The sequence below is a fragment of the Euleptes europaea genome, chromosome 11 (genome assembly GCF_029931775.1).
Source record: "Euleptes europaea isolate rEulEur1 chromosome 11, rEulEur1.hap1, whole genome shotgun sequence".
Lineage (NCBI taxonomy): Eukaryota > Metazoa > Chordata > Lepidosauria > Squamata > Sphaerodactylidae > Euleptes > Euleptes europaea.
This window is the reverse complement of record NC_079322.1, coordinates 28933184-28959702: the sequence shown is the minus strand read 5'-3', so window position 1 is coordinate 28959702 and position 26519 is coordinate 28933184. Positions and strand designations below refer to the sequence as shown.

At 40.4% G+C, this 26519-nt stretch overlaps 1 protein-coding gene across 1 annotated transcript in view; it reads right to left on the bottom strand.

The window, feature by feature from the left end:
* TOPBP1 (DNA topoisomerase II binding protein 1) overlaps positions 1–26292 on the bottom strand; it is a 30472-nt gene extending 4180 nt beyond the window's left edge. Inside the window, exons 1-22 of the mRNA XM_056858002.1 lie at positions 26168–26292; positions 25514–25657; positions 24179–24360; positions 23197–23390; positions 21312–21491; positions 19992–20161; positions 19290–19453; positions 18459–18703; positions 16055–16356; positions 14710–14882; positions 13801–14012; positions 12936–13228; positions 10648–10821; positions 9223–9344; positions 8433–8556; positions 7361–7504; positions 6714–6810; positions 6279–6471; positions 3638–3840; positions 2284–2450; positions 1267–1381; positions 933–1096 (exon numbers count right to left, since the gene is read on the bottom strand). Coding sequence (XP_056713980.1) covers positions 933–1096; positions 1267–1381; positions 2284–2450; positions 3638–3840; positions 6279–6471; positions 6714–6810; positions 7361–7504; positions 8433–8556; positions 9223–9344; positions 10648–10821; positions 12936–13228; positions 13801–14012; positions 14710–14882; positions 16055–16356; positions 18459–18703; positions 19290–19453; positions 19992–20161; positions 21312–21491; positions 23197–23390; positions 24179–24360; positions 25514–25615 — 3720 coding nt within the window. The 5' untranslated portion in view covers positions 25616–25657; positions 26168–26292. The remainder of the gene's footprint in view (positions 1–932; positions 1097–1266; positions 1382–2283; positions 2451–3637; positions 3841–6278; positions 6472–6713; positions 6811–7360; positions 7505–8432; positions 8557–9222; positions 9345–10647; positions 10822–12935; positions 13229–13800; positions 14013–14709; positions 14883–16054; positions 16357–18458; positions 18704–19289; positions 19454–19991; positions 20162–21311; positions 21492–23196; positions 23391–24178; positions 24361–25513; positions 25658–26167) is intronic.
* Positions 26293–26519: the final 227 nt, after the last annotated feature.

The window sequence follows — 26519 nt, the reverse complement described above, 5'->3', positions numbered from 1 at the left end:
ACACTAAGTTTTTCTCAGCATTCACTTATTAAGGCCATAATCCACTTGCTCAAGAGCAGGTGGCGAGGGGGGCTTTTCTTGGAACATCTTAGCTCCCTCCCCCTCCTGCTAGATCACAGTTGGCTTCTGAAACTCTGAGTTTATAAAACAGTTCTTCATAATAAAACAGAAGCCCATCACTCTCTCTGTCTTTGTCTTTCTCTCTCACACACAGACAGGCTGTGGAATTTGCTGTGCATCCAATAGAATCGGGGCCTCGAAATCAAACTATTAATAAATACCAATTACAGCTGTAATACATAAAATTATTACTGTCACCTCAACGGCTGTTGAACGGCTCTTTAGAAACACTCTGAAAATAACTTGCAAACTGCAACTAGGTAGTAAACATTTTTTTTATGGACACACACGTCACCTTTGGAAAAAGGGCAAAATAAAAATGAAATGGACACTAAGTTATTAACTAACTGAACGTTATCTCACAGGGTTTAACGTAGAAAGTTTTGTCTCCCTCCTACTCCTCAGATAGTTTGTTTTGATCAGGTGCCCTTGGAAATCAATAATCTATTTTTTTTTAAAGTAAATCATGGGTGTATGCCAAGAGCCCCCCAAAAGATAAAGGTGCAAGCACCCTGTGCAAGCACTAGGTCATTACTGACCCATGGGGTGACATCACATCACAACATTTACTAGGCAGACTATGTTTACAGGGTGGTTTTCCATTGCCTTCCCCAGTTGTCTACACTTTACCCCGAGCAAGCTGGGTACTCATTTTACCGACCTCGGAAAGATGGAAGGCCGAGTCAACCTTGAGCCTAAATATCCTGCTAAATTAAGACATATTTCCAAGACCTGTTTTTCAGAAGTTCTGAACACTAGGTTAAAATAGAGAGTTGTAAACGACCTAAAGGGCCAATAACAGTATTAAATACCTCTACAAAATGCCGAGCTGCCCTACATGCCTCCAGGTAGGAACGATGGAGCACCCACTTTCCAGCTGCCATTGATGCCAAGAATTTCTCATTGCGAAGAGGGCTTCCCACAACTGTGTGTGTACAGCGGGGGTCAAAGCACTGTTTCTCAAGCACCAACCCACCTAAAGAAGAGAAGGATAATGGATTTCAACTCCAGTTCCTACCACAAAAAGGGTAACATTTAAGAGGTGAAAACCTATTTTATAAACCACATAGCAAGTTCTGTAAATACTTAGTAATGCATAATTAGCCTCTAAGCAGAGAACTCCAGCAGCGTTGGTGAATGTCTTACCTAGCTCTTCAATCAAATGGCAATAATCAATTCGCTCTTGAGGGTTAAGGGAAGACAGCTGGAATTTGTGCTGTTTTTCTGGTTCGCCATCAGACGTCTGGTCAGTTTTAACAACCTGCAAGATAAAATTTGGGGAGACATGGAAAAGAGAGATCAAACAATGAATCTGATGCCTAGCTATTTATTTTCAAAGCCTCCATGCTCTCACGTGCAATGTAACTCAGTCATATACTTTGAGACTATATTTGGTAAGCCACTGGAGAGAAACTCTGGGCAAATTTTGTGTCTCCCCCCCCCCCAATGTTTGCTCTTAAGTCTTTACTAAATGGCCAAGTAAAGCTTACAATAAGAACCTTTTAACTATGAGCAACTGCAGCCAGATAACATGCCAGATGAAAAGCCCATCTATATGAGATATAGAAAATACAAGGAACCATGAGATTCAGTGGCAAAACCCAGAGTGCTCCACAAGATTAGAATTTGAATACTAAACCTTGATAGAGCTGCGTATACTTCAGTAAATCCAGATTTTTCAGTGCCAAGAAAAACACATTCATGAACTCATGTTCTTCAGTATTATTTCAAGTAAGTCACATGGAATTTCCTTTAATTACTTCAAACTCTCCATGACTTTCTAGCTAGCAGGACAGATAAGATTACAGGAAGGATTTAAAGTAATCACTAGAAAGCTATTGAAAATGCTGACTGCTTGTTGTAATTGATTGTAATTTAAATGTATATAGCTTGAATTGACAGTTGCAAAACAACACAGAGGAATAAAATTTCCTCAGTTCAAGTGCTTGCTTCATAAACACATGAAGCTGCCTTATATTGAGTCAGACCTACTAGTCTATCAAGGTCAGGACTATCCACTGACTGGTAATGGCTCTCCAGGGACCAGGTAAAAGTCTTTTAGTTTCTTCCTAATCCTTTTACTGGAGATGCCAGGGATGGGACCTGGGCCGTTTTGCATACCACACAGATGCTCTACCGGTCCCCCCGCCCCAAACAGCGTACCTTTTCTTTGGGCTGTGGAGCCACAGGGGGATTTGCAAGTGGAAAAGCAATGGCAGGAGCCACTGGCGTCGGAATTGGACTGTCTCCTTTGACGGGGGTTTCCGGATCTCTAAATACTTCTGGTTCTGAGACCTCAACTAGATTTGTTACTCCTGGATTGTTGACATCTATAAAGCAAAAACAACAACAAATTACAACAGAATAATTTTGTTTGATTGGAGAGCAAGATAAAAGGGAACTGTCATCAGCATAAGATTGGCTGCATTGTTCCGGATAACTTCCAAAAGTAACCATAAATACACTTCCTCTCTTCAGTCCAAAAACTCCCCTATCGATTTAAATGGGATATCTTTCCAAGTAAATACATTCAGGATTCCTGCCTAAGTGTTAGTTGCCTGCAGAAAATAGCCAGTCAATTCTTTGACTGTCTCAATGTTTTTCAAGTTATACGTAAACATGTGAGTGAAAAATCTTTTATCCATAATTATCTACTGTGAATCTTCAGTAAAACAAACAGACCTTAGGCTCTTGACTATATTATGCTGCCTTATTTTTCTCACCCCACAGCCCAATTCTATTCCAAACACCTAAGGCAAATTTCAAAATTCCACACTACTGAGATTTGTGGTATAATAAAGGGGATTTCAAATACAACCAGGATGTGTTTGAATCAAACTAAGAATGCATTCTAAATTGAACATCAATACCCTCTGACAAAAAAAAAACCCAAACAGATGGTTAGCTAACAACAAATCTCTAACAGATCAATACAGAAAGGGTGATCAACTGAACTGGTAAACTATACTCCCTGTATCATCAAAAATAGCTTGTCTTCAAGCCTGGTATACAGTAAAAAAATGTGGTTAAAGCATAGTTGAACTGTATCATTCTGCTGGTGGAAGGAAATCACATGACAATATGCCATAATTATTTCTTTAATTCCCTGCATATAAAATATTAGATAAAAGGAATTAATTTGTGGTTATCCCCCCTTCTGCCACCAATAGGGTGGTACATTTGTGTAGGGATTTTAAAAAGCTATCGAGGAACATTCAAACATACACATGCTCACTAGCAGTCTGCAACTATATCCTACACAAAAATGCTTTTTCTTGCTGTTTAGACAAGGTTCTAGAATCCAGATGCATGTTCAATACTGACAAATGCTCCAAATCTGAACCTACTTCAGCCAAGGAAACTGTAGAGGTATTCACCAAACTAATTCCTCAAATAAATAAAAAGGTAGTAACTAAGACAATCAGTATAAAATATAGCACATTCAGTTTTCTTGTTATAGTGATAACAGAATCAAAGACTGCAGCTACATCCATCTACACTTCTACTCTCTTCATACCCATTTCTGCAATTTCTGTATCAGTTATGGATTTCCTGAGTGAGGGATCGCCTGTTTGTTCGGAATACTGTGATGGGCTACCAGGCCACTGTAGATTGCTGGCAAGTCTTGCTCTCTCTTCTCTTGCAGTAGGGTCATCCCAAATAATTTGTTCATTCTGGGATGGCTCTGTGTTGACATCCATTGCTACTTGACGGGACTGTCTAAGGAACAAAATAAACAAAATGGAGATGAGCATAGTATTGATGCTCTGCACACGAAGTCAGCACCATTGCAATGCAGACATATTGGCCACAGTGCAATACTTAATTCTGCCTTGGATTGTAACCACTGATTAAAAGGTAAAGGTAGCTCCCTGTGCAAGCACCGGCTCATTCCTGACCCATGGGGTGACGTCACATCCCAACATTTACTAGGCAGACTATGTTTAAGGGGTGGTTTGCCATTGCCTTCTCCAGTCGTCTACACTTTACCCCCAACAAGCTGGGTACTCATTTTACCGACCTTGGAAGGATGGAAGGCTGAGTCAACCTTGAGCCGGCTACCTGAAACTGACTCCCGTCAGGATCGAACTCAGGTCGTGAGCAGAACTTTTGACTGCAGTACTGCAGTTTACCACTCTGTGCCACTTATGGTAATCAGCTTACCACTGATTACCATAAACGAAAACAATACAATTCTATGTAAAAGTAGAACCCGAATAGATTTTTTTTTAATCTACATGACGGGAAATAATGAGCAGGCACAATTTGTAATTTCAGCAATGCATAATAGTAAAACTGCCAATTACTTATAAACTGAGACACGAATTCTGCAAGAACAATAAATTATGCAATTAGTGCAAAATTGTAAAAACTGGCTTAATCTGCATATTTTGACAAGTTGCAGATGTTACCTTTTTATAATAACTCCTGAAGAATATGCTCTATTGATCTCTCTCAAGCTTTTAACAGGTGTCCACAAGTCCAAAAGAAATATATTGCTTTGGCAAGAAAGTGGGGAGACAACGTGGTCAAAGTAACTACAGAAGAGGAACTTATTGGCCGCTATGGGGAGGAAACTGTTCCTTGGCAAATCATCCAGACCACTGTGTTCTCTGGCCAAGAGTCTAGGTAATGAATACAGCCAAAGTCTACAGATCTTGCGATTACAAGTTCTCCACAAGATGTGGTCAAAATGTCACAAAGCAGCAACCAACAACGTTGTTGAAAAGAGAAGGGGCACCCAGACTGAAACCAGGTGCTTCCCTTTCCCTGCCAAAGAGGTATTTAACATAGCTTAGATTACCTGTTGGGAAGTTTGATTCAAGCTCACTAGCGCCTCAGACCAACAGGATATTCCGGGTGTAAGCTTTGACTCTTGAAATCTTGCACCCCGAAAATCTTGTTGGTCTCTAAGGTGCTACTGAGTTTGAATTAAGGAGTCTCAAATTGGCTAACCATCACCTTCCCTTCCTCTCCCCACAATAGGCACCTAGTGAAGTAGGTGGGGCTGAGAGACTTCTAAGAGGATTGTGACAGGCCCAAGGTCACCCAGGGGGCTTCATGTGAAGGAGTGGGGAATCAAACCTGGTTCTCCAGATTGGAGCCTGCCATTCTTATCCACTACACCACACTGGCTCTTTCACCAAGCTGCTTTATATCAAGTCAGACCACTGGTCCATCTGGCTTAGCACTGTCTGCTCTGACTGACAGTAGATCTCCGGGGTCTCAGGCAGAGAAAGGTCTTTCCCAGTATCTGCTACCAGAGATTCTTTAACCAGAGATGACAGGAACTGAACCTGGGACTGTCTGCATGCAAAGCTGTGTTCTTCTGCTGAGCTATGACCCCTCCCCTAAACAACAAAAGCCCCAAACACAAATTTGTAGGAAAGAACATGCTAGGTTCTCCATTTAAACGTTTTGATCAATGTCCCAGTAATTACCAGTTAGGACAAGAGAGAGATATTTGAAGCACATTTACCCAGCAGTCAAGAACTACCTTAAAGACTAACAAAATTTATTTCGGCAGAAGCTTTCATGAGTCAGAGTTCACTTCTTTCAATACTTCAAGCAGCTACTTACGACATATTATTCATTTCTTAAAATATACTAATTTCAGCCTGCAGCCAATATCTTTGTTCCAACAACAGTTTATTTATTCTACAACACTGATATCCCTTAACAACCTAAAGTGGCTTAGATAAGAACCATAAAATATCATCAGAAAATTCATATCACAAAAATATCAACAGCAGTTCAGACTATGACAAGAATATTAATACAACTGCCAGTGCAAGAAATATAGATGCAACAGAAAAAGCCCCTTCTGACAGCAGGATGCTTTATCTTCCTCAGGAACAGCTCCACCATCCACATAACGAATCACTTGATACAACCCATTATGTTTAAAGATACAGACCAACAGTTAAAATTATCTTTACTAAGTTATTTAGTAACAAACCATTCAAGACTTGGATCCCTGAAAGCTATGTGCTCTTAGCATGGTCAACTGTGTTGATTAATGCTTCAACTAGAGCCACTCACATGGCTTAAGAGACAAGCGACCATTCAGCCATGCAGACAGCTGTAGCAGAAACTTCAAAACCTCTATCTAAGCTTTCTAGGACTAAAGCCCAGAAATCCAAACTATGTTCACACACCTTAGTGCTTCCAAGACTCTGCTACGGCCGTTACGTAATGAACGAGCACCATCTGGAGTTGTCGGAGAGTTGTCAAAACCATTTCTGGACAAAGAAGTCCTTTGTCCTTGCAGTTTTTCTAAAGAAGTGGCAGTCATGATTTCCTGTAGCTGCTTTTGGAAGTTCTCCCTCATTTCTAATGTCTGTGTTAAAACTTGGAATCAAAAAGAAAAAAAATAACTAAATAAAGGCTATATCAATTATATCAAACGCCATGTAATTAAAGCCAAGTGAATGTCCTTTTAACAAAGATCACTAGAAGTGCGAATACTCTTTTCACACTGCATTCATTTGAAAAAGTCATAGAAAAATTCTGGAATACTGATGGACAGTATCATGCAACACAATAACACAGGTGCAAACATGCACAGACAGGGACACACACACACAGGTTACCTCCTTTTGATGCTTTTTCCTCTTTTGCAACAGCAATTGCCTCATTCACTTGATCCGTAGTAACCTCTTCTAGATTGCTATCATCTAATGAAATACTCTGGAATAGTTAAGAGATTTGTGTCTTACATCTAAGTTTTTAAAAAGATAGCAACTTGGGAAGAGAAGTATTATTCATCAGCTTATTTAAATACAAAAAATATTTACTCACACAACTGTACAACAGCAAATCTATCCTAAATTTCCACTATGATGAGCTCTATGGATACTGTGTAGCTGTTTAGGCTTTTATACTGTCTGTCCATCACAATGCCCTCGTTTTTGTTACACTGTAAAAGTTAAATGCCCTATAAAAAAAAAACCCTCCCCAAACCTCAAAAGCGACACAACGTTCTAGATTTTAGAACATCACGTGAAAACAATTCATTAAGTTGTTGACTGCTCAGCAAGCTCTGAAGCCTTCTTCCAGTCTATAGGAGCTTTCCTCCAACAGAAGAGGCTCTCCGGCTGACTCCTCATGCTGCAGGAGGGTTTCAGGTTTTGCTGAGCAGAATGGTAGGCTATGAGCCAGTAGCTGCTTCATTCCAGCTAAATGACCATACTGAATTTTTAAAAAACCACAAAAACACCACAAACAAGACCTTCCATACCTCATCTTCCTTTCCAGATTTTCTAGCTGAGCCGAGCCTAGTTGAGACTCTGTCATCTTGTACACCACTAATATTCAAACTCATTTTGGGATTGTATGTATGCGGATAGAGTGATTCAGGGAGTCGTTTACATGCTTTTGCACACTGGGGAAAAAGGAACAGAAACGCAGTTAATAAAGAGAGGGATTAAAGCTGCAAATGGAGACCAAGGATATAGGCAAATAAATTCTGGAATCACAGCTAAGGCTTTTTTTTTTTGCCCACTGTGATTATTCCTCTAAGGTTGACTCAGTTGATACTACACAACAAAGAGTCCTGTGGCGCTTTAAAGATCAAGAATTGTATTACAGCATTAGCGGTTGTGAACTAGAATGCATGTTATTCTCCATCGGCACATGCATGTGTGCACATTTGAGTGCATGGCCTACACAAAAAAACAAAAAACATTTGTGACCAAAAACCACAAAATGAAAGGGCAAATAAAGCTTTTACTTCTGGATTCATCTATTTAGTCTTGGATTTTATGGCCATAGGAAGGAGGCAGAGAGAAAGAGCAAGCCAGCAAAACATAACATTTCTATCTATTGTACTATGATCTTGACCAGCAGGAGTCATAAGAACTGCTTTGTACAATACATGCAGCTTTAGCCCTCGACTCTGCCACAGTCCACACAGGTAGGCTTTCTATGCTCTGCCCCTTCCAAGCTCAGATCAATCACTTGCTTTTCACTATTGCCACAACAAATGGGACTGCACTATCAATCTTTGAGAATTACTATTATGTTTCTAGGAGACAGCTGCATGCCTTTCTCTTTCTGAAGCACAGTTCCTATTAGTAGTTACAATCATTAACAGACAAGCAGCAAATTACGAAGTTGCTTGTGCTAACACCCAATTATGACTTTCAACACTACGCTTGAAGCCTGCAACTGCACAGGATACTCATCTCCAATTTTACTGTGATTCGCACATTTTAAAAAGCAATAAGAAAAAGTCAAGCCACGTTATGAAACTTATCTTTTAGCATTCTAGTATTCGCTGGGGGGGGGGGGGGAGAGCCATTTCTCCATACCTCCGAAAGCCAGAGATCTGATACTATGTGTATGCCTCTTTCTTTAACAGATTTGTATTCCCGGTTGCTATCATTTTGCTTTCCCTGGTAGATGAAATGAGTGACAGTTTCATCAAAACTCCATCTAAACATAAGACATAAGATACCAACTCCATGTTAAATAATTGCCATTTTATGAGAGAGGGCATAGAAACATAAGAGCTGGAAGGGACCTCAAGGGTCATCTAATCCAAGCCCCTGCACAACACAGGAAATTCATATCTCCACCCCCACTCCCCCAGTCTCCCTTGCTCTATGCCCAGAGGAACCTATTTGTCGTTATCAGAATGCTGATACAACATATTTGAAGCTTTAAAAAATCCCATCTGGAACAGTCCTTAGATACACTATATCAGCCATAGTTCTGTGAGAGAATCTAACACACCCCATATGAAGACCCTGGATGATCATTTTTCTGATGGTACATGATCATTGAAACTCCACCACACATATCCTTTTAAAATAATCTATTCTCAGGTATACAGAAATGAACTTTCATCCAACCTTTCACCCGACAACCACATTTCTAAGGACATAGTTATAGGGATGTCATTTAACTTAATGGAACAATCAAAGAAATAAGAACATTGTTGTTTGTTACTTCAAAAACCTATATTTTAGCTCAGACTAAAATAATTGATTTCATGACATTATTGAAGATATATTTATAAAAGGAAAACTGCCATCTAAAGGGAAGCAAAGGCAGACAAGGAAAGACTTCAGTTCATACTCTTCTCGTCCGCAAATGTACCTGTAATCCCCTCCAAGGGAAGCAGTGATCGCGTTCAGCTCACTCTGCCTCTTACTGAGCTTCTTACTCACACATACGACAACATCTGTTAGAGGAGCTAGAGGATCTGTTGCGTCTTCCTCCTACACAAATGGTTTTAGAAGAAAAAACAGGTAGGCATGTTTTGGATACTTCCAAGGAAAATTCACCTGTCTGAATTCACTCTTCTATCTATCTATGCCCATTTTATCTCATCCTTCCTCCCAGGACACCAGGATGGTGTACATGGCTATCTATTTTATCCCCATAACTACCCTGTGAGGAAGGTTTGGCTGAGAGGGAGTAACAAGCCCAAAGCCACATAGAAAACTTCATGTCACAGTGAGAATTTGAACCTGCATCATCTAAATCCTAGTCTGACACTATGCCACATTTAATTAAAAGCGAATGAATTTTAATGCACGATTACAGATGTTATTTCCTTTTCAGCAGCACCAAGTTAATGAAGGCATCTCCAAACACACTGCTAAGCACTGCCACTGAAAACCGTGATGACCGATTATTTTAGAATGGGTGAAACTGAGTCGTCTAACCGCCCCTCTCACAGGTGACTGGCACTCTGAAAGCTAGCAAGATTGACCAGCTCCCTGTTCATCAAGTGTGCACACAGCCCAAGGCTGTTTGAAAGTATCAGTGGAATGGAGCTGAAGTGTGTAGTTTCACCTCTTCCAGTGAACACACAACAGCATTCACATAACGATCCGTACCACTGAGCCATGTGATGTTTATCTTCTTTCTTCTCCCCTGTTCTTAGACCAAGGTCTTGAACAATAAAACCATAAAAATAGGAGCCATCTCTAAAAACACCTCCCTTCATCTCTTCTCTGCAGCCTCCAAAAAACGAGCAACAAAATAAGTACGCTGAGGGTCAGAATCCTCTAAGAGGCACTGAACCTTTTGCTCCCAAAGTTGCTCAAGAAGATATGGACCATTTGTTAAAACATGGTATAATCCATTTTAGCCTAAGTTGGTATATGTAAGGACAATGCAAAAGGATATGTACCAAGGAGTCCACTGGATGAAGAGGGCAGGGACACAGCCGGTCTGAAAAGGGGATCTTTAGCATACAGCCCAGCAAAACCATTGAAAAAGGGCAATTAAATCTTGAAAGCATAAAGATTCTACATAACTTTGGAGTAACCAGAGAATCCATATAGGAAGGAAGATTACCCTTAGATAACAGGCCCAGGGCAAGTGGAGAACAGCATCAAAATGAGTAACTCTTATCTCTAGCATAGACATGTGATGTTTATAACAGCAAACTGCTATGGAGATGAACAATTCTTTCTGTGCAAGTAAGCAGCATTCCGAAATCCAACTAACAGATGCCACTGTGTGCGCGCGCGTCTCCTTAAGCCTACAATCAAAATGCAAATCTCAAACTACCACTTGTTGAGGTGCGGCCTTCAGCTGAGGACTAGCACTGAGAGCTGCCGTTTGCCGCGTGCTGTTTGCCAAAGCCAGTTTTAAGTTCCTGCCGATGACTTCGGAAAGAGGAGTGCTCAGTTTCCGGTTGCGCCGGTTAGAACCCTCTGGAGTTGCCAAAGCTGCTAAAGCATCCTGAAAAGGAGTTAAAAGATATACATTTGGTTTACAAAAATTCTCAGTGGGACGTTTTCCGCAAGGTGAAAATGATTTACTTAGTAGGGGAGTGGTTCAACTCTTGTCAGTTAATTAAATAGTTACAGAGGCATCTTGATAGTCCTCTCGGCTAAGAAAGGCTCTAGTCTTGCCAGTGGTGCACTGTAATATCAAAGAGAGAGTTCCTGCAGTACCATATCCAGTACCATATCCAACATGGTCTGATAGGATCATCAAAAAATTATTTACAATTGGTTTTGATCCACAAAATCTGATATTGGGACTAAAGAAAGCCAAGTCTGTGGTCCATCAACGTCTCATTGATATTGAGTTTCAAAATGACAATGTTCTTCTTCCTAACTACTTTAAAAACCTCAGGTCATGGATAGGTAGTTATTCAGCCCCTTATCTAACCTCAGTTACCTCCCAACATTAAGACGGGCCTTTTCTAGGGGCCGATTTGATGCCCTTCCATCTGCTGTGCTTTCAGGAAGGTTTCTTCGTTGCCCAAGACACGTAAATGCTCTTGTTCCATGGATACGGTGGAGACGCTAGCACATATTTTGCTCCACTGTGAACATTATGATGATGCCAGAAATCATTTAATTAATCCCCTCCTATCTCGATTTGTACACTCTTACACCTCTGAAGCCTCCTTGGTAGAATATCTACTGGAAGACAGGGTGAGTTATATCTCATATTCCGTAGCAAAATTTTGCTTTTATGTTTGCTGGAAACGGAAGGCATTTATGAAAAACAAAAACCTTATGGGCAAACCTTCAGATTAATTAGTACGGACAAGATGTTGTAAGCAGGAACTGTATAATTTTATCACAGGATGTATATTTTATATTTTATGCTGGCCTTTGGCTGTAATAAAGAAATGATATCAAAGAGAGATAAAGAGAACAACTGAGACTCTTCGTTCTGATGCTGTGTGCTCAGACATACAATCAGGCCCTGACAACACTATTGCTGATAAGCAAGATGGTACTCCATGTTACTGACATGTTTTTAAAAAATGTACCGCAGATAAGTGAAAATACACTTGTGACTATAACAGATGGCTTCTTGGGTTTAACAAAAAAAAAAAGACTAAAAACCCTGAAGACATCAGTTTTTAATATGAAATCAAAAGCAAGATAAAAGTTAACAGGAACATGCAACATTTTCAGTGAATCAGATTTCTCAAGGGACTTTCCCCTCAGAACAGGTCAGGTTCATCATCCACGTGAGAGTTATCATTATTCATCCTGTCACTGCCAAACTTTTCCCAGTGTTCTCTTGAAAATCTGTTTCTCTTAAAGTTTCGTCCTGCCCTTTATGAACAGCACCCATTCCCCGGCCATTCTGAGGAGTTTCAAGACAAACAGGCTAATTGAAAAGTGAGAAATCCCAGCAGGTGCAAGCCAGAAGACTTGAAACAGTTTTACAAGGGGGAAACCACAGTGTCATCACATACCCTGTAGACTGTAACATGAATACTCCAAGCAATGGGTTGGATCCAGCCATCCTCTCTGATTTCAGGGAAGTTGATTCCAAGGGTTGCAGGACCTGCATGGACTAACAGCCATGTAGGCTGGGGGCCTGCAGCGTGGAGGGAGAAGCGTGTGCCTCACCCATCAGCACGGCACCACTGACTAAAGGAGAAGAGGGTGATTTTCCCTCTCCTTCCTCCTCAGCACAGCCCCTCAGCACATGGCTATTAGTCCATACTGGAGCCATGACCTTGGGAATCAACTTTCCAGGGGTTGGAAAGGACTGATGGGGCCTGGGGGGGTGGGGTAGTGCAGGAAGGATCTGTGATCCAGCAACTCACAGATGATTGGACCAACCCACTGAGAGGACTGACTTTTTATGAAGAATTATCCAAACTGTTTTTGGTTTATTTTGATGGTAGTGTAACATATTTTAATAGTAGCATACCACTGAAACAAATGGGCGCATCCCACATTTCCTTTTAAAACCATCACTCAGTAGCAAGTTGGTACCAGTTGTTATTGACCTGCTGGGAGTGACTGGCAACTGTTAACATGCTAGTACCCCCCCCCCCCCAACACTAAATATTGGAATAAGATTTCCAATATATTTACCTTGACATCGAAAGAAGGCTTGAAGAGCTTGTCTTTTGACAAGAATTTGGATGGGGTATCCAAATGCAAAGATGGCTCTTTCTGTACTGGTTTTCCTTCCGGTGGAGGGCTTGCCTTTTTACCAATGTGGTGTGAAATAACGGTCTGGAATGCTTTGCTTTGGAATCGGTTCATATCAAGAGGAGTCACAGCTGTTCCCTTCCCACTTTCAAAGATACTGTGAGGTCGGTCAAGTGTATTTGAAGGTGCTGCACCTATTCCTGCCTTGGCTGGATCATTTTTGAAGGTCTCTTCTATGTGTAAAAAAGTTTTTTTAAGCTTCATCATTTACATTTTTTCTTTTGAACGGTTTTTTTTTGTAAAGACTATTTAAAATTTTCTTCCAAACTACAGAATGATCTAAAGTTTGTTTTCTCTAGAATTTGCACTTCACACAGCTGAGCTGGACTTTCGAAAACCAAAAACAACCCTGTTCTCCCTCTCCCGTTTTCTGCATGCACTGAACCGTATGATGATGAAGCCAGCTTTACGAGGGGACACTGCATTATCAGAGTGCTAAAAAACTGATGGCAAACATTCAACTCCATGACTTCTACTGATGACTTCTGGAATCAAAGGAGATCACACATACACACACACAACCCTTTCTGCTCATGCAAGTGCAAATCTGCGCATGCACCCTTTCTGCTCATGCAAGTGCAAATTTGGATCCAAGCGCCTATATAGTGCTTTAGATACACAGGCAGAAAAAGTTTAAGAAAACTATGTTTGGGGGGGGGGGAAACAACCCAGGATAAATCTAAAGCTTTTCTTTTTCTTGATTATACATCATGAGCACACCAACAAAAATTTCATGTCAGCCTACCTTCAGCAACTACATCGTCAATCAAGAACTTGTTTTCCTCAGCCTTTTCCCCTGTCCTTGCAGACTCCAGCAGCCAAGCCATAGTGACAGCTGGGAGATTCCACTTCTTTGCAGCCTCATACTTAGAACCATCTGGTTCTTTCACCACCAGATGGGTGCTGACAAGCATGCCTTTCCTTGGGTTGGCCTTTCTCACAAAGAATTCTTGAACTCTAAAAACGAAACCATGTAACATTCCCATTCCAAGCTCATAAAACAAAATCTGTAGTAGCATTTTATATACCCAGGTGACCTGCAAGGATTTGTGGGGAAGGAGGGCTTCATTCCCTTCCCCCCTGTCTCCCGCCACTTGCTCCATTTCCTCCCTTCCCCCTCACTGATGCTTCTATTCACCCCTCTTCCTCATGGTGATTGCGATCAGCACCACCCCCTCAGTGTTGGGCACCATTGTGGATTGATAGTCCCCCCAATATCTGCACATGTGCAAATATTGCTCTTAGCCCCCTCCCCAATATTTCTAACAAACTGCATTTTTATGCAAATGGGTGTTTCACTTTTTCCCCCCAGAACCCTTAATTGTAGCCCTGGCTGGCCCTGTTATGTAGTTTTTTGATCCATGTGGAGGCCAACCATTGGGTATTAGACATTCAGATGCTAGCCTGATGCAGTTGATATACACCTTTAAAAACACTTTAAGATATTCTGAAAATAAAAAGGGACAAATTTTAAGACCACAAATAATGCATTTAAATAGTTCAGCAATAACTTCCATTGCATCAATGAATCTCATTTTTAAAACCTTGAATCTCATTTTTAAAACCTGCTAATTGCCACCCCTCCCTTTTAATATTTCAGAGTTCTAAAAGCAATACATGCAAGAAAACCAACAGATTATGACATAACACATACCTTGCCCCAAGCAGATTTGCCAGGTATATTAAAGAGTCTCTCTCTGCTCCACTGAACTGGCTGAAGGATAAAACACATTTTTCCAAGGGGGTGTTTCCTTCCTTCATAGACACTGGTGTGAAAAGTGGACTTGAATGTGGATCTAGAAGGACTTGCAGTTCGACACACATCACCTAACAGTGGTGAAATAAATAATGCAAATTACCCAATAAATCAAATTCTTTCAGTAATACTGAGGGGGTCTGGGGCAAGAAATCACCACATGCCAAATGAATTATTTGGAGATCTCTGGACCTAATCCAAAATTCTATGAGCACTGATATATATGCTTGCACACATTTCTAAAAACTGGATAGGTTAAAAAATGCAGTTTGAATATTAGCAATTGTTTAAATACTTAAAACTATCGTTCTGTTCTAGTAGCCACCACCAGCATCATAACTGGAAAAAAACTTCAGAACAGCAAAAACAATCTGCAGCTGCTATATTCAGATTCATTTAGGAAGTACCAACAGCATAACAAGGATGAGACTCTGAGCTGACTCCACATTGAATATATACAAGGCCTTGGTTATATTAGCTGTGGCACAAGAAGTCAGTGATTGTAAGACTGAAATACGACGAGATCAGAAAATTAATTATCAGTGTCATTATTGCTTGTTCTTAATTATGCTTTAGCTCATGTATTCTAGATATTCTCTCAGGATTTGCACTCACCAGCCATGTATTTGTAACCACCTCTGCTGGGTACCCAAGGCTGGGTGGGGAAAAAATATTATATATATAATCTGTGTATAAATACTGAAAATATAATTTATTAGAAGCGCTAAAGGTTAAAATTATTTAAAAGCATTAAAATAGCACAATGGCATTTCCTGAGGTTGATAACTGTAACCACATACCAAACGCATTTCGGCGTATAGGGCCTTCATCAGTGGTTAATTAAAACCCTTGTTAATACTGCACACATTTACAGAAATAAATTAAGAAATACATATACAAACAGTTCAAACCCAACCAGGCATGTGCATAGGTTGTAAAATCTATTTCCAATTACTCAAACATCTGGTCAGATAGGTTCTAGTTGTAATACTGGTTAGTATATGTCTCTCATATACTATGTGTGCAGGTATCAACCTAGTAAAGCAGTAATCCAGTGAGACTCTGAGCTGACTCCACATTGAATATATACAAGGCCTTGGTTATATTAGCTGTGGCACAAGAAGTCAGTGATTGTAAGATTGAAATACGAGATCAGAAAATTAATTATCAGTATCATTATTGCTTGTTCTTAATTATGCTTTAGCTCATGTATTCTAGATATTCTCTCAGGATTTGCACTCACCAGCCATGTATTTGTAACCACCTCTCCAACAGTTGACTTCACTTTGCACCCCAATAGTGGAACCACAGCATAGTCGGCAACTGCTTTACTTTGTTGAGTTAGAACATTGCCTGCGTACTCTTCAACCAGACTTCTTATGCAGGATTCGTCTTCTTTGCCAAAGCCCAGAAGAACAAACTTCTTGCCACTGAACAAGGCTCCTTCAACAACTGTAGAAGTCTCTGCCAAGGAACTGATGCTGGCAGGGAACTCTTTTCCTTGCATGGTGGGGTGATTGGTATCACTGTAATCACCAACATCAACTGCAGGAAAAATGAATAATGCTACAGCCCTACTATAGAAAAAATGTACAGGCTGGATTCAACCAGCTTATCCCTTTGATCACCAAAAAGGCTATGATAAGGACCATGGGACATGCATGGACAAAAGCCACGTGGGAGGATGAAGAAGAAGAGGTGGTTTTTATATGCAGACTTTCTCTGCCACTTAAGGGAGAATCAAACCAGTTTACAATCACCTTCCCCTCCCCACAACAGACACCCAGTGAGGTAGGTGGGGCTGAGAAAGTGGGACTTGCCCAATGCCACCCATTTGGCTTAGGGTGTAGGAGAGGGGAAACAAATCCAGTTCACCAGATTAGCCTCCACTGCTCATGTGGAGAAGCAGGGAATCAAACCCGGTTCTCCAGATCAGACTCTACCACTCCAAACCACCACTCTTAACCACTACACCACACTGGGGGCAATAAGGAGGGGAATTGGACAAGATTGCATCAAAAAGTAGGCTGAATCCAAATACACACACACACATACACTCACACACATACAAAAAGATTGGACAAGATTGCATCAAAAAGGCTGAATCCAAACACACACACACACACACATACACTCACACAGAAATAAAATATTTGTCAAGCTGGTCATTAGGCCAAAGTGCCATCAAGTCGCAGCCACAGGGTTTTCATGGCAAGAGGCAAACACAGCAACCCTAGACTTCCCCAGTGGTCTCCCATCCAAGTACTAACCAGGGCCGCCCCTGCTTAGCTTCTGAGAGCCGATGAGATCAGGCTAGCCTGGGCCATCTAGATCAGGGCCATTCTGACGTCACCCTCTCTGACATTAAAAAACAAAACAGCATGCATGGCTTCCACACAACTTGCATTCGTTTCAATGAATGCTGTATGACAGTGAAGAAGGGGCTGTGGCTCTACGGAAGTGCACATACTTTGCGTATAGAAGGTCCCATGTTTCATCCCTTGGCATCTTGAGTTACAGGATCTCAAATAGGAGATTTTGAGAAAGACCATTCTCTGCCTGAAAGCCATGGAAAGAGTAGGCAGTAGGAACCAGACAGACCAATGGTTTAAGGCAGTGTTGTATGTTTAATCCTGCATACACCACAAACAAAACAAATGGGAGGCTGTGCAGTAGCAAAAGGTATACAGGGCACTAAAAATGTTAAGGCACTGTGACAGGCCTTTTCTCCCCTGAGGGGACTCACACAGCCTCCTATGATTTGGGGGGGATCTAGGTTTGTTTTAAACTATAAACCTTCTCCTCAGTTACCAGGTGTTTTAAAGGTAGCAAGTGTATAGGCTTTGGGTTCACTACCGTGAGGTAAGTTTTATGGTGCACAAGGAGATTATGGAGATCACTGAGGCAGGATTAGTATATAAACATAACATATAATGGCTTACAAGTGATAAATGAATAAAGCTTTAACACAATACAAGTAGTAAAAAATTTCATTAAAAACCAACGCATTTCGGCCAATAGGCCTTCCTCAGTGGTACAAATTGTTAAAATATATACCATAAAGTAAAATAATTCTAAATGCAGTATTTTCGACCTGAGCTTTAAAACACACACCAGAAGTAGGGCCAGTTCATTAACTAGATAATTTCCCCTTCATTACTAGAATAAATTAGGACCATCAAAAATCATTTTTCAGATTGTTGTTGTACACGGTCCAAATATCTCTGTAAGCAGTGTCAGTGTGAATCGAAGCTCTCTATGGTGTGTATATCCACATCCAGGAAGCCAAATTTCTTAACCCTTTCCATTTTGGTTTTGCTCCCGTTCATACATACATAAACCACACACAAACAGATTGCCTCCTGATGATGGGTCTACAAGCCCATCATCATCACTGGTGATGCACCTTCCAGGCATTGGCTGAGCTGCTCTTATGACAAAGGAATGTTGAAAGTCTAGCTGTTGAAGACTGTTGCATCACAAAATAGTGACAAATAGTGCAGCTTCTCGGAGGCAAATGGCAAATCACTTCCCCAAGAATAACTTCAGGTGATCTCAAGGAAAAGAGGAAAGGAGGGATTGTGTGGTGTTAGCAGGATGAGGAAACCAGAAACACCTTAAATGGGAGTAGGATGGATGAATCTTACCTGCAGTGGAATTATTAGTGACATATTGAGACAGAAGGTCTTCATCTGCTTCATGAGCTGGTGTAACATTCACAGCTTCTTTCTTTGAAAAACTATTTTTTTGAGGAAGGGCTGACTTAATTACATGGTGCTCCAAAATGGAAGTGTCCACTGGCTGGTATGTTGCAGGGATATATTGTTCCTCAGCTACTAAATAACCCTTTCTAAAGCATTCCAGAAGCCATTTTGCTGTCACAACATATGGTCTATAAAACAAAAAAACATGAATTACAGATGGGGGAGGGGAATCTACCCTTCCTACCAAAAAGCCCAAACCAAGAAACAGTTTTTTGAATGTCAAAGAGTGACATGCAGATCTGAAATGAATATTCACAACTCATCTTTTGATTTTTATAGAATTAAAATTCTTGCTAATTGAAGATTTCCTGGATAATGCATGTAGGCAGCAAAGAATCCCTCATCTATTATTTTAATTGTAAGTCATAACAAAATACAAAGGGCTTACATGTACATAATTCTGGACACAGTTACAGATTACAGGGGTTACAGATCACTTCTCACTCTCAGATCTGATCAACAGTTCCCATAAAATTAAAATAATTACAACTGAATAAGACATTCATCATTGTATACCAAAGGATTTGCAAAGTGAAGAAAAGGTTCTTTTTTAAAAACTAAGAAGTTATCAAAATGCTTCTAGAAGGAAATGTGTTTGCAGACAAACACATTTAAAGTGCCATCCTAAGCAGGTCCACTCAGAATCTTATTCAGCTTTATTCAATGGGGCTTACTTTCAGGAAAGAGTTCTTAGAATAGCACTGTTATTAGTACCTCTGTGATGTTTTCTTCAAAAATTGTTTCAGTTCATCATCACAGTCACCAACAATGATGTGTGTTACGTCCTCATTGAGCTGATTAAAACGAACGCCACCTCCAGAATTAATAAGCCTTCTCATCTTATCTAACTTCCTGCCACTGAAACCAGAAAGGTAAATCTGCAAGGAAAAAAATACAGAGCGCCCTTAATCCAAAGCAGTAAAACACAGGTGATTAATGATCTCATTTACAGCTAACCATTCCTATAAAGTTTGCAGCACTTCCCACTGCTGAAAGGGGAAGCTACTGCAAAGTATAAATTGCTTACTTGGTCTGTAGCTTAAGCCTCTTGCTCTCAAGCAGTCTGTTTTGTTTTTAATCTCCTACATAAATTTCTTGTTGGATCCTGGAGAATGCAATTAATCTGGATTTCCTTAGAATGGAATAACATGCAGACTAATAATGGAACAGTTACGACGTACAAGTGGTACCCTAACAGAGAAACTTAATGCCTTTAGCTGCCTGGCCTAGCTGCTGGGAGAGAAAGCCTTTTTCTGGAGGAAGAGACAAACAGCATTGACAGACATTCACTGCCACTCATTCATTCATGAAGGCAATGTACAACTCTGCTGTGCAAAACACGGAAACTGTATAGTTCTACAGGTCGACATAACTAGCTAAGTAATTTCACAGGTGCATGTGTACTGTCAGACGTACTCGAAAGCCGTCTAGTAAATCTTCAGGAGCCTGCAAAGAACTAATATCCAAGTTGATCAGATCGTCAAGGGGTAGATCCAGTTTGATATTTGCAGCCGAGCTACAGCCTGTTTCATTAACACCACTGAAATGTATATTTGAAATATGGCTGACGTCTGAGAGGGTCCGATCTTGAATTCAAATAAAGAAGACAGACAGACTTTAGTGAAGTGTATAATTATGCAATCTATGATATTACTCTGGTATAAGAAAAGAAAGAGATGGCAAAAAAATAAATAACAAGAAGCACGAACTAAAAAATTTTTATTTTTCAAATGTACCATAGGTTTGTATTTAGATAATTAATAACATTTTAGTAAAAATATCCTCTTAAGTTATAGAAACCACTTAAGACATGCTTTTGTAAATTTACAGGGCATTAGTGTCACTAATAAAATATTAGGCATGCCGCTCTTTCCTCGCTTTAATAATTACCAAAAACACCACGGGCTAGGATTACAAATGTGGACTTAGATCCACTAGAAGGTTTCCATGGATGGAAGGGATTTCTATCTGCAATGCTCAACTTCCCTGTCTCCCCTGTGCTGCTGCAGTCCAAAATGCTCACTGAAATTCTGTTCCTGTGGGATAGGGGACACCCAGGAACACATGAAGGGGGAACTGGAGAAAAATCCCACCCTTGTGTGGATCCAAGCCATTGGTTGGATTCTACAGATCTGTTCCGCTAACAGTGGCACTTTCTTCTTCCAGACTCCTTGGACTAGAGAAAGCACCACCAATTGCAGAACAGGTCCACAGGATCCAACCCATAGTAACTATCTACTTAAAAAACAATGCACAAAGATTTTACCATAGGAAGCTGGTCATTGGTCTGGCCTTCATTCATTCCCCCCTCCCAAAAAAACAAGTCTGGTTATTATGTGTGGGTAAAGTGCGGTCTAGTCGCAGCCCACTTATGGTTATCCTGTAAGGGTTTCAAGGCAAGAGACGTTCAGAGGTGGTTTGCCACTGCCTGCCTCCACGTAGCAACCCCAAACTTCCTCGGTGGTCTCCCATCCAAGGACTAACCAAGGCCAACCCTGCTTAGCTTCCAAGATCTGATGAGATCAGGGTAGCCTGGCCCATCCAGGTCAGGCTAGCCTGATCTTGACAGATTGGGATTATTGTACAGGTCCTTCAAATATTTATGGCCAATAAAGTTATAAAAGATACCACAAAATGAAGCATTTTCCAAAATGGAGCCATAGACAAAACATAATGCAGCCATAATGCAGTGAAGAACCATTCAAATTGCAGACACTCAGCTACCTTATTACTTACTATTGGGCTTGCTGGTTTCATTGGTGGGAGTTGATGTGCTTGGGGCACTCTCTTGCTTTGACCCGGGTTCCACTGTATACATTGATTCATCCTGGCAAAATCCCTTCTCAATACTGTCAAAGAACCACTGGATAGATATACAGTGGACATTCCACCTTCTTGCACACTCATATTTTGGGCCTGTCCATATACAAAAAAACCCAAAAAAAAACCACAAGCACACACAGTAATGTTACAAGCAATTTCTCTGAGAAATAAATACAACTGCCAAGAACATATACGGTATATCGCCAGCATTATAGGATCCTTCTTCAGTGGCATGCGAAAACCCAACTTTTTCACTCACTTTGTACATGACAGTTAATTCACAGTGGGTAGCCATGTTAGTCTGTCTGCAGTAGTAGAAAAGGTAGAAAAAGTAGAAAAAATATTTTCTGGTAGGGTATAAGCTTTCATGAGCCACAGCTCACTTCTTCAGATACCAGAAAATATTTTTGTTAGTCTTTAAAGTGCTACTGGACTATTGCCCTTTTCTACTTTGTACATGACAGTAGCAATTACACAGTTTATTCCTTTTCAATGACTGCATTGATATATGGAGAGATTATGCTTGCTGTTGTATGTAGGATATGGACACATTAAACGTTTTAAATGTATGCTACATAATCGCATTGAGGTCAAGAGTCTATCATAGAGAAAAGTTTGTCCCCTAGGCTTCATCCAAATAAATGCATTTAATGGAATTGGGCAGAAGACTAACAATATGTATATTCAAACAACCAGGTAGGAGAGGGCTTTTTAACATCTATATTTCTACTAAAAGATCTGGGATGTCAACCCCCCTCCCCCATTTTCTTGAGCTACATATTATTTTTATATTTATTCTTGTTTTTCTCTTCTCCTGGTTGCATGAACCAGATCTTCGTCAATGCTATAGCACCATAGGTGTGGTCATGCTATATCCTATTCTCTGTACTAGTACAAATTTCCATGCTAAGGCCAAAAGTTTAGATCACAGGCATCTGTTGAGCTAATGGTAGCATTCCCCTCCAAAGGGAGAATTATTCTGTGCCAGAAGAAAGTGGCACCTTTAGAGGTACAGATGTGTGTGCTCCAACCCAACGAGCCACCCAAGTAGTCTTTTTTGAAGTAGAATTTCAGGGTTGTTATGACATTCAAGCATTTTAAAAGCCGCATGGGAAACATTAAAGAAAACATTTTTTATAATCAAAGAACATGGCCTAGGTCTGGAATCAAGGTTAGGAAAAAACAAAGCAGAAAAACAGAGGGGGCAGGGAAGGAACACATGCTTTTATGAAGGAGAGCGGGTTTCTAACTGCTCACTTTTACTGTCATTTAATCCATGCTGGGTAAGCTGTTTTCAGATTTTTCTATTTTTGTTTTCAGCTGATCTCCTGTTGGGTTAGGACACTGTTTTTAATGTGATTTTTCTATTTTTTATTTTTTAAATATTTATACTGGAAGCTGATCAGGAAATCCTTAAAAGCACAAAATATAAACTGTTAAATAAAATTGGGGGGGGGGGATTGACAAGCCAGAGGAGCAATCCTCAATGCGGGGTAGGGGGCGACAACAATGGAATATGGTCTGAACAGCTCATTATTAGAAAACATTAAGTTGCTATGAAGGACCTGTTCAAAAGTTGTTCAGTACAGCACACCAAAGACAGAAGTATAAATAACTAGACTAACGCTTTCTGCAACATAAACTGAAAATGACATACCAAGACCACCGTCTGCATTCAGAACTGATCCCTGCGAGGCTGACAATTTCATAATTGTAACTAATTATGAAAATATTTACACACAAAAAGTCTCTGGAGCTCAAACCAAATAAAAGGTATGCATTTCCGAGTTGCATTTACCTTTGGGGTCTTGAACAATAAGATGGGTACATTCGTTCATCTTGAGCTGCCCTGAGTACTGGCCACCATTCTCAACAGTGAGGCGCTGGACCTCTTTTCGGTCCAGACTGCTCAGACCTGTTACACAGACTGTGCAACCACGAAACAAAGGACATAAGAAGTTTCCCATGTTTATGTCTGTGTATCTAACCATGCTGTTGGAGACAAGAGCAATAAAAGAAAAAGAAGAGTTGGTTTTTATATGCCGACTTTCTCTACCACTTAAGGGAGAATCAAACCGGTTTACAATCACCTTCCCTTCCCCTCCCCACAACAGACACCCTGTGAGGCAGGTGAGACTGAGAGAGCATGACTTGCCCAAGGTCACCCAGCTGGCTTCATGTGTAGGAGTGGGGAAACCTAACCAGTTCACCAGATTAGCCTTCGCTGCTCATGTGGAGGAGTGGCGGTTCTCCAGATCAGAGTCCACAGCTCCAAACCACCACTCTTAACCACTACATGTCTGCATTCTCTCTTTTGCCAGCAGGAAAACTAAAAGCATCAGGAGCACTGCACTAGTAATTAAACGGGATACAGAATTGTACAGCTATGGAGTAATGAAGAGTAATGTGTTGGATCCTGTCTAAACTCCATACACAAAAGAGTCACTTCCCTGCCTCCCCTTCTCATTGCAACCTGAAACGCTGCTCCGGGAGCAGCATAAGTGAACAACTGGAGAAGTGGTGAGATTAGGTGAAAATCACCACCTCACATATACATGCACGTGTGGATTTTCTGATGGGATCGAACCAAACATGGTGAGTTTCAGGCAAGAAGAATCAGTTGGGATATTATTCCTAGTAGTGTTATCTCTCGCTACAGTTTGAACCTTACATTCTGCAACTAGAGAGGATATACAGGGTTAAAATCTTCTTCACGGAAGACCACAACTCAGATCTTTCAAGTGTTATTGTTTTCCTAAATGTATATGTTGAAATCTTACCGGTCTTGTGATTTGTCCCACAGTGTCTTCACCCAAGAGGGAAGTAAAATGGGTTTCTTTAAATTAGCAGCAACTAAGTATTTCTTGCTTCCGACTTCTCCAGCTATAAGATGCGTTACCGACACATTAAGATCTCTGTAAATACGACCACCCATCATCTGTACGTACTTGTGGACCTCCTCCTACAGAAGGAAATAAATCATACGGTAGCTAAGAATGAGTCTAACAAATCTTGAGAATTTGCAAAATATTTTAAATACGAAAGGTATTACACTACCATAATACTAATAGAAGCACAGCTAAAGCATTGTGTCCCATTTTTGCCAGTACAGTTTACAAGCAAAAACAACAAAGTGGGATTGATTCAGAGAAAAAGAAAAAACATTATGGAATGCCTAAAATATAAATAGCGTAAGGAGAAGCTGAAAGTAGTCAAATTGGCTTGAGGTTGCAGGCAGAGACATGATACCGGTAGTGTGTGAAGTGTTCCCATGAAATGAAAGTTTTCTGTTGAGCCAGAGGAACAATCAAGTATTATTAATATTCTTTAAAAAAGAGAAGCATAGATTTTTGTACATTGCTACAATGAAAATAGGAAAATGGAATAAATTTGCCTACAAAAACTGGGAATTTTCCTATGTGTGTCTTAAGTGCCGTCAAGTCGCTTCCGACTCATGGCGACCCTATGAATGAAAGTCCTCCAAAATGTCCTCTTTGACAGCCTTGCTCAGATCCTGCAAACTGAAGGCTGTGGCTTCCTTTATTGAGTCAATCCATCTCTTGCTGGGTCTTCCTCTTTTCCTGCTGCCCTCAACTTTTCCTATCATGACTTTCCAGTGACTCTTGTCATCTCATGACGTGACCAAAATACGATAGCCTCAGTTTAGTCATTTTAGCTTCTAGGGTCAGTTCAGGCTTGATTTGATCTATAACCCACTGATTTGTTTTCCTATGACTAGGGGTTTAAAAGAAAGCAGACATCAGCCAAAGATGTTTTAGGCACAGCAACATCCTTCCCACATTACAGAAGTTTGTTTTAGAGGTGACCCCCTCTGATCACTTCAGATTCTAGGTTTCTAAGAGAAAACTTACATCTTCGTGTCTTTAAGTGACAGTGTGAAAATGAGTTTGAGTGCAGTCCTAAGTTACACCCTCCTAAGACCACTGAAGTAAATGGATTTGGAAGGGCATAATTATGCTTTGGACTGTACTGTTTGGCCCCTAATTCCCAGGTACAGGCATATCAGAACAATAAACCAGTCATTATCCTTGAAAATTTATCTAGAATATGAACCCCACACCGTGAAGGAAAAAAGCCATAATATAATGCATTACTCGTGCTTCTTTTTGGAGATTTGTACAGGACACCGTTACGTCAGCCATTGCCATGTTATAAACTGGATAATCAGCCCTCGGAACACATCGCTGGCTTTGCATACAGTAAATTACTACCTGCGGTCCAACAATCCTACAGCCAAGCTGAAACAAAAGACAAAAGAAACCGAAGTCAATCAATATGATACTTTCTCATCAACAATCCTTCTGCCGCCCCTCACCCATTCAACAAACATCAAAAGATAAATTAGAGAGACCTAAGCTTTCCAAATCCATGCGGAAAGCTGTTTATCTGGTTAGCTTTGATTCTTTCTGAATGTGAGACAGATGGTTCAATATCCAAATAATATAGAAAAAGCTTGTGACAGTTTGTAATTGACCAATATAGTAAAGTACAAGTAAGTATTCACATATACATTGAGAGGCAATGTGGTGTAGTAGTTAAGTGCTAGACTGGGATCTGGAAGCCCTGGAAGAAGGATCATGTGAACCCAAGGATTTGCAGGACTCATTCCTGTAACAAACAACTGTATCATTGTAGGTGAACCGTACCCTGTATATTTTCACTAGTTACTGAATGAAAAGAGAGAAAATGCTTACATTAACTTTCTTTTTTGTACAAAACATTTAAGGGTTAGCAGGTACACAGCAAACCTTTTGAAGGTGGTTAAAAACAATGCCACTGAACTGATCACATATATAAAGGGATTTGTCATTCTCTTGTATTTTCAGTGCATCTTCATTTTCAAGAATCTGCAGATATTCATCTGATTGAAATTCTTTTATTGACTGAAAAACACACAAAAGCATTATAGTTAATGAGAATTTGTAAGCACTGTTCCTTCCCATCTATTATTATTTAAACAGTGGTTGAACTATAAAATGCAAGACAATAAATGGCTGGAGCTACATTTAATTCTGTTTACAGTGCGGAAAAAAGCAAGTGTACCATCACTGCCACATTCTCTCCCTCCCACTAAAAATATGCCTGGTGGGATGGGGTTAC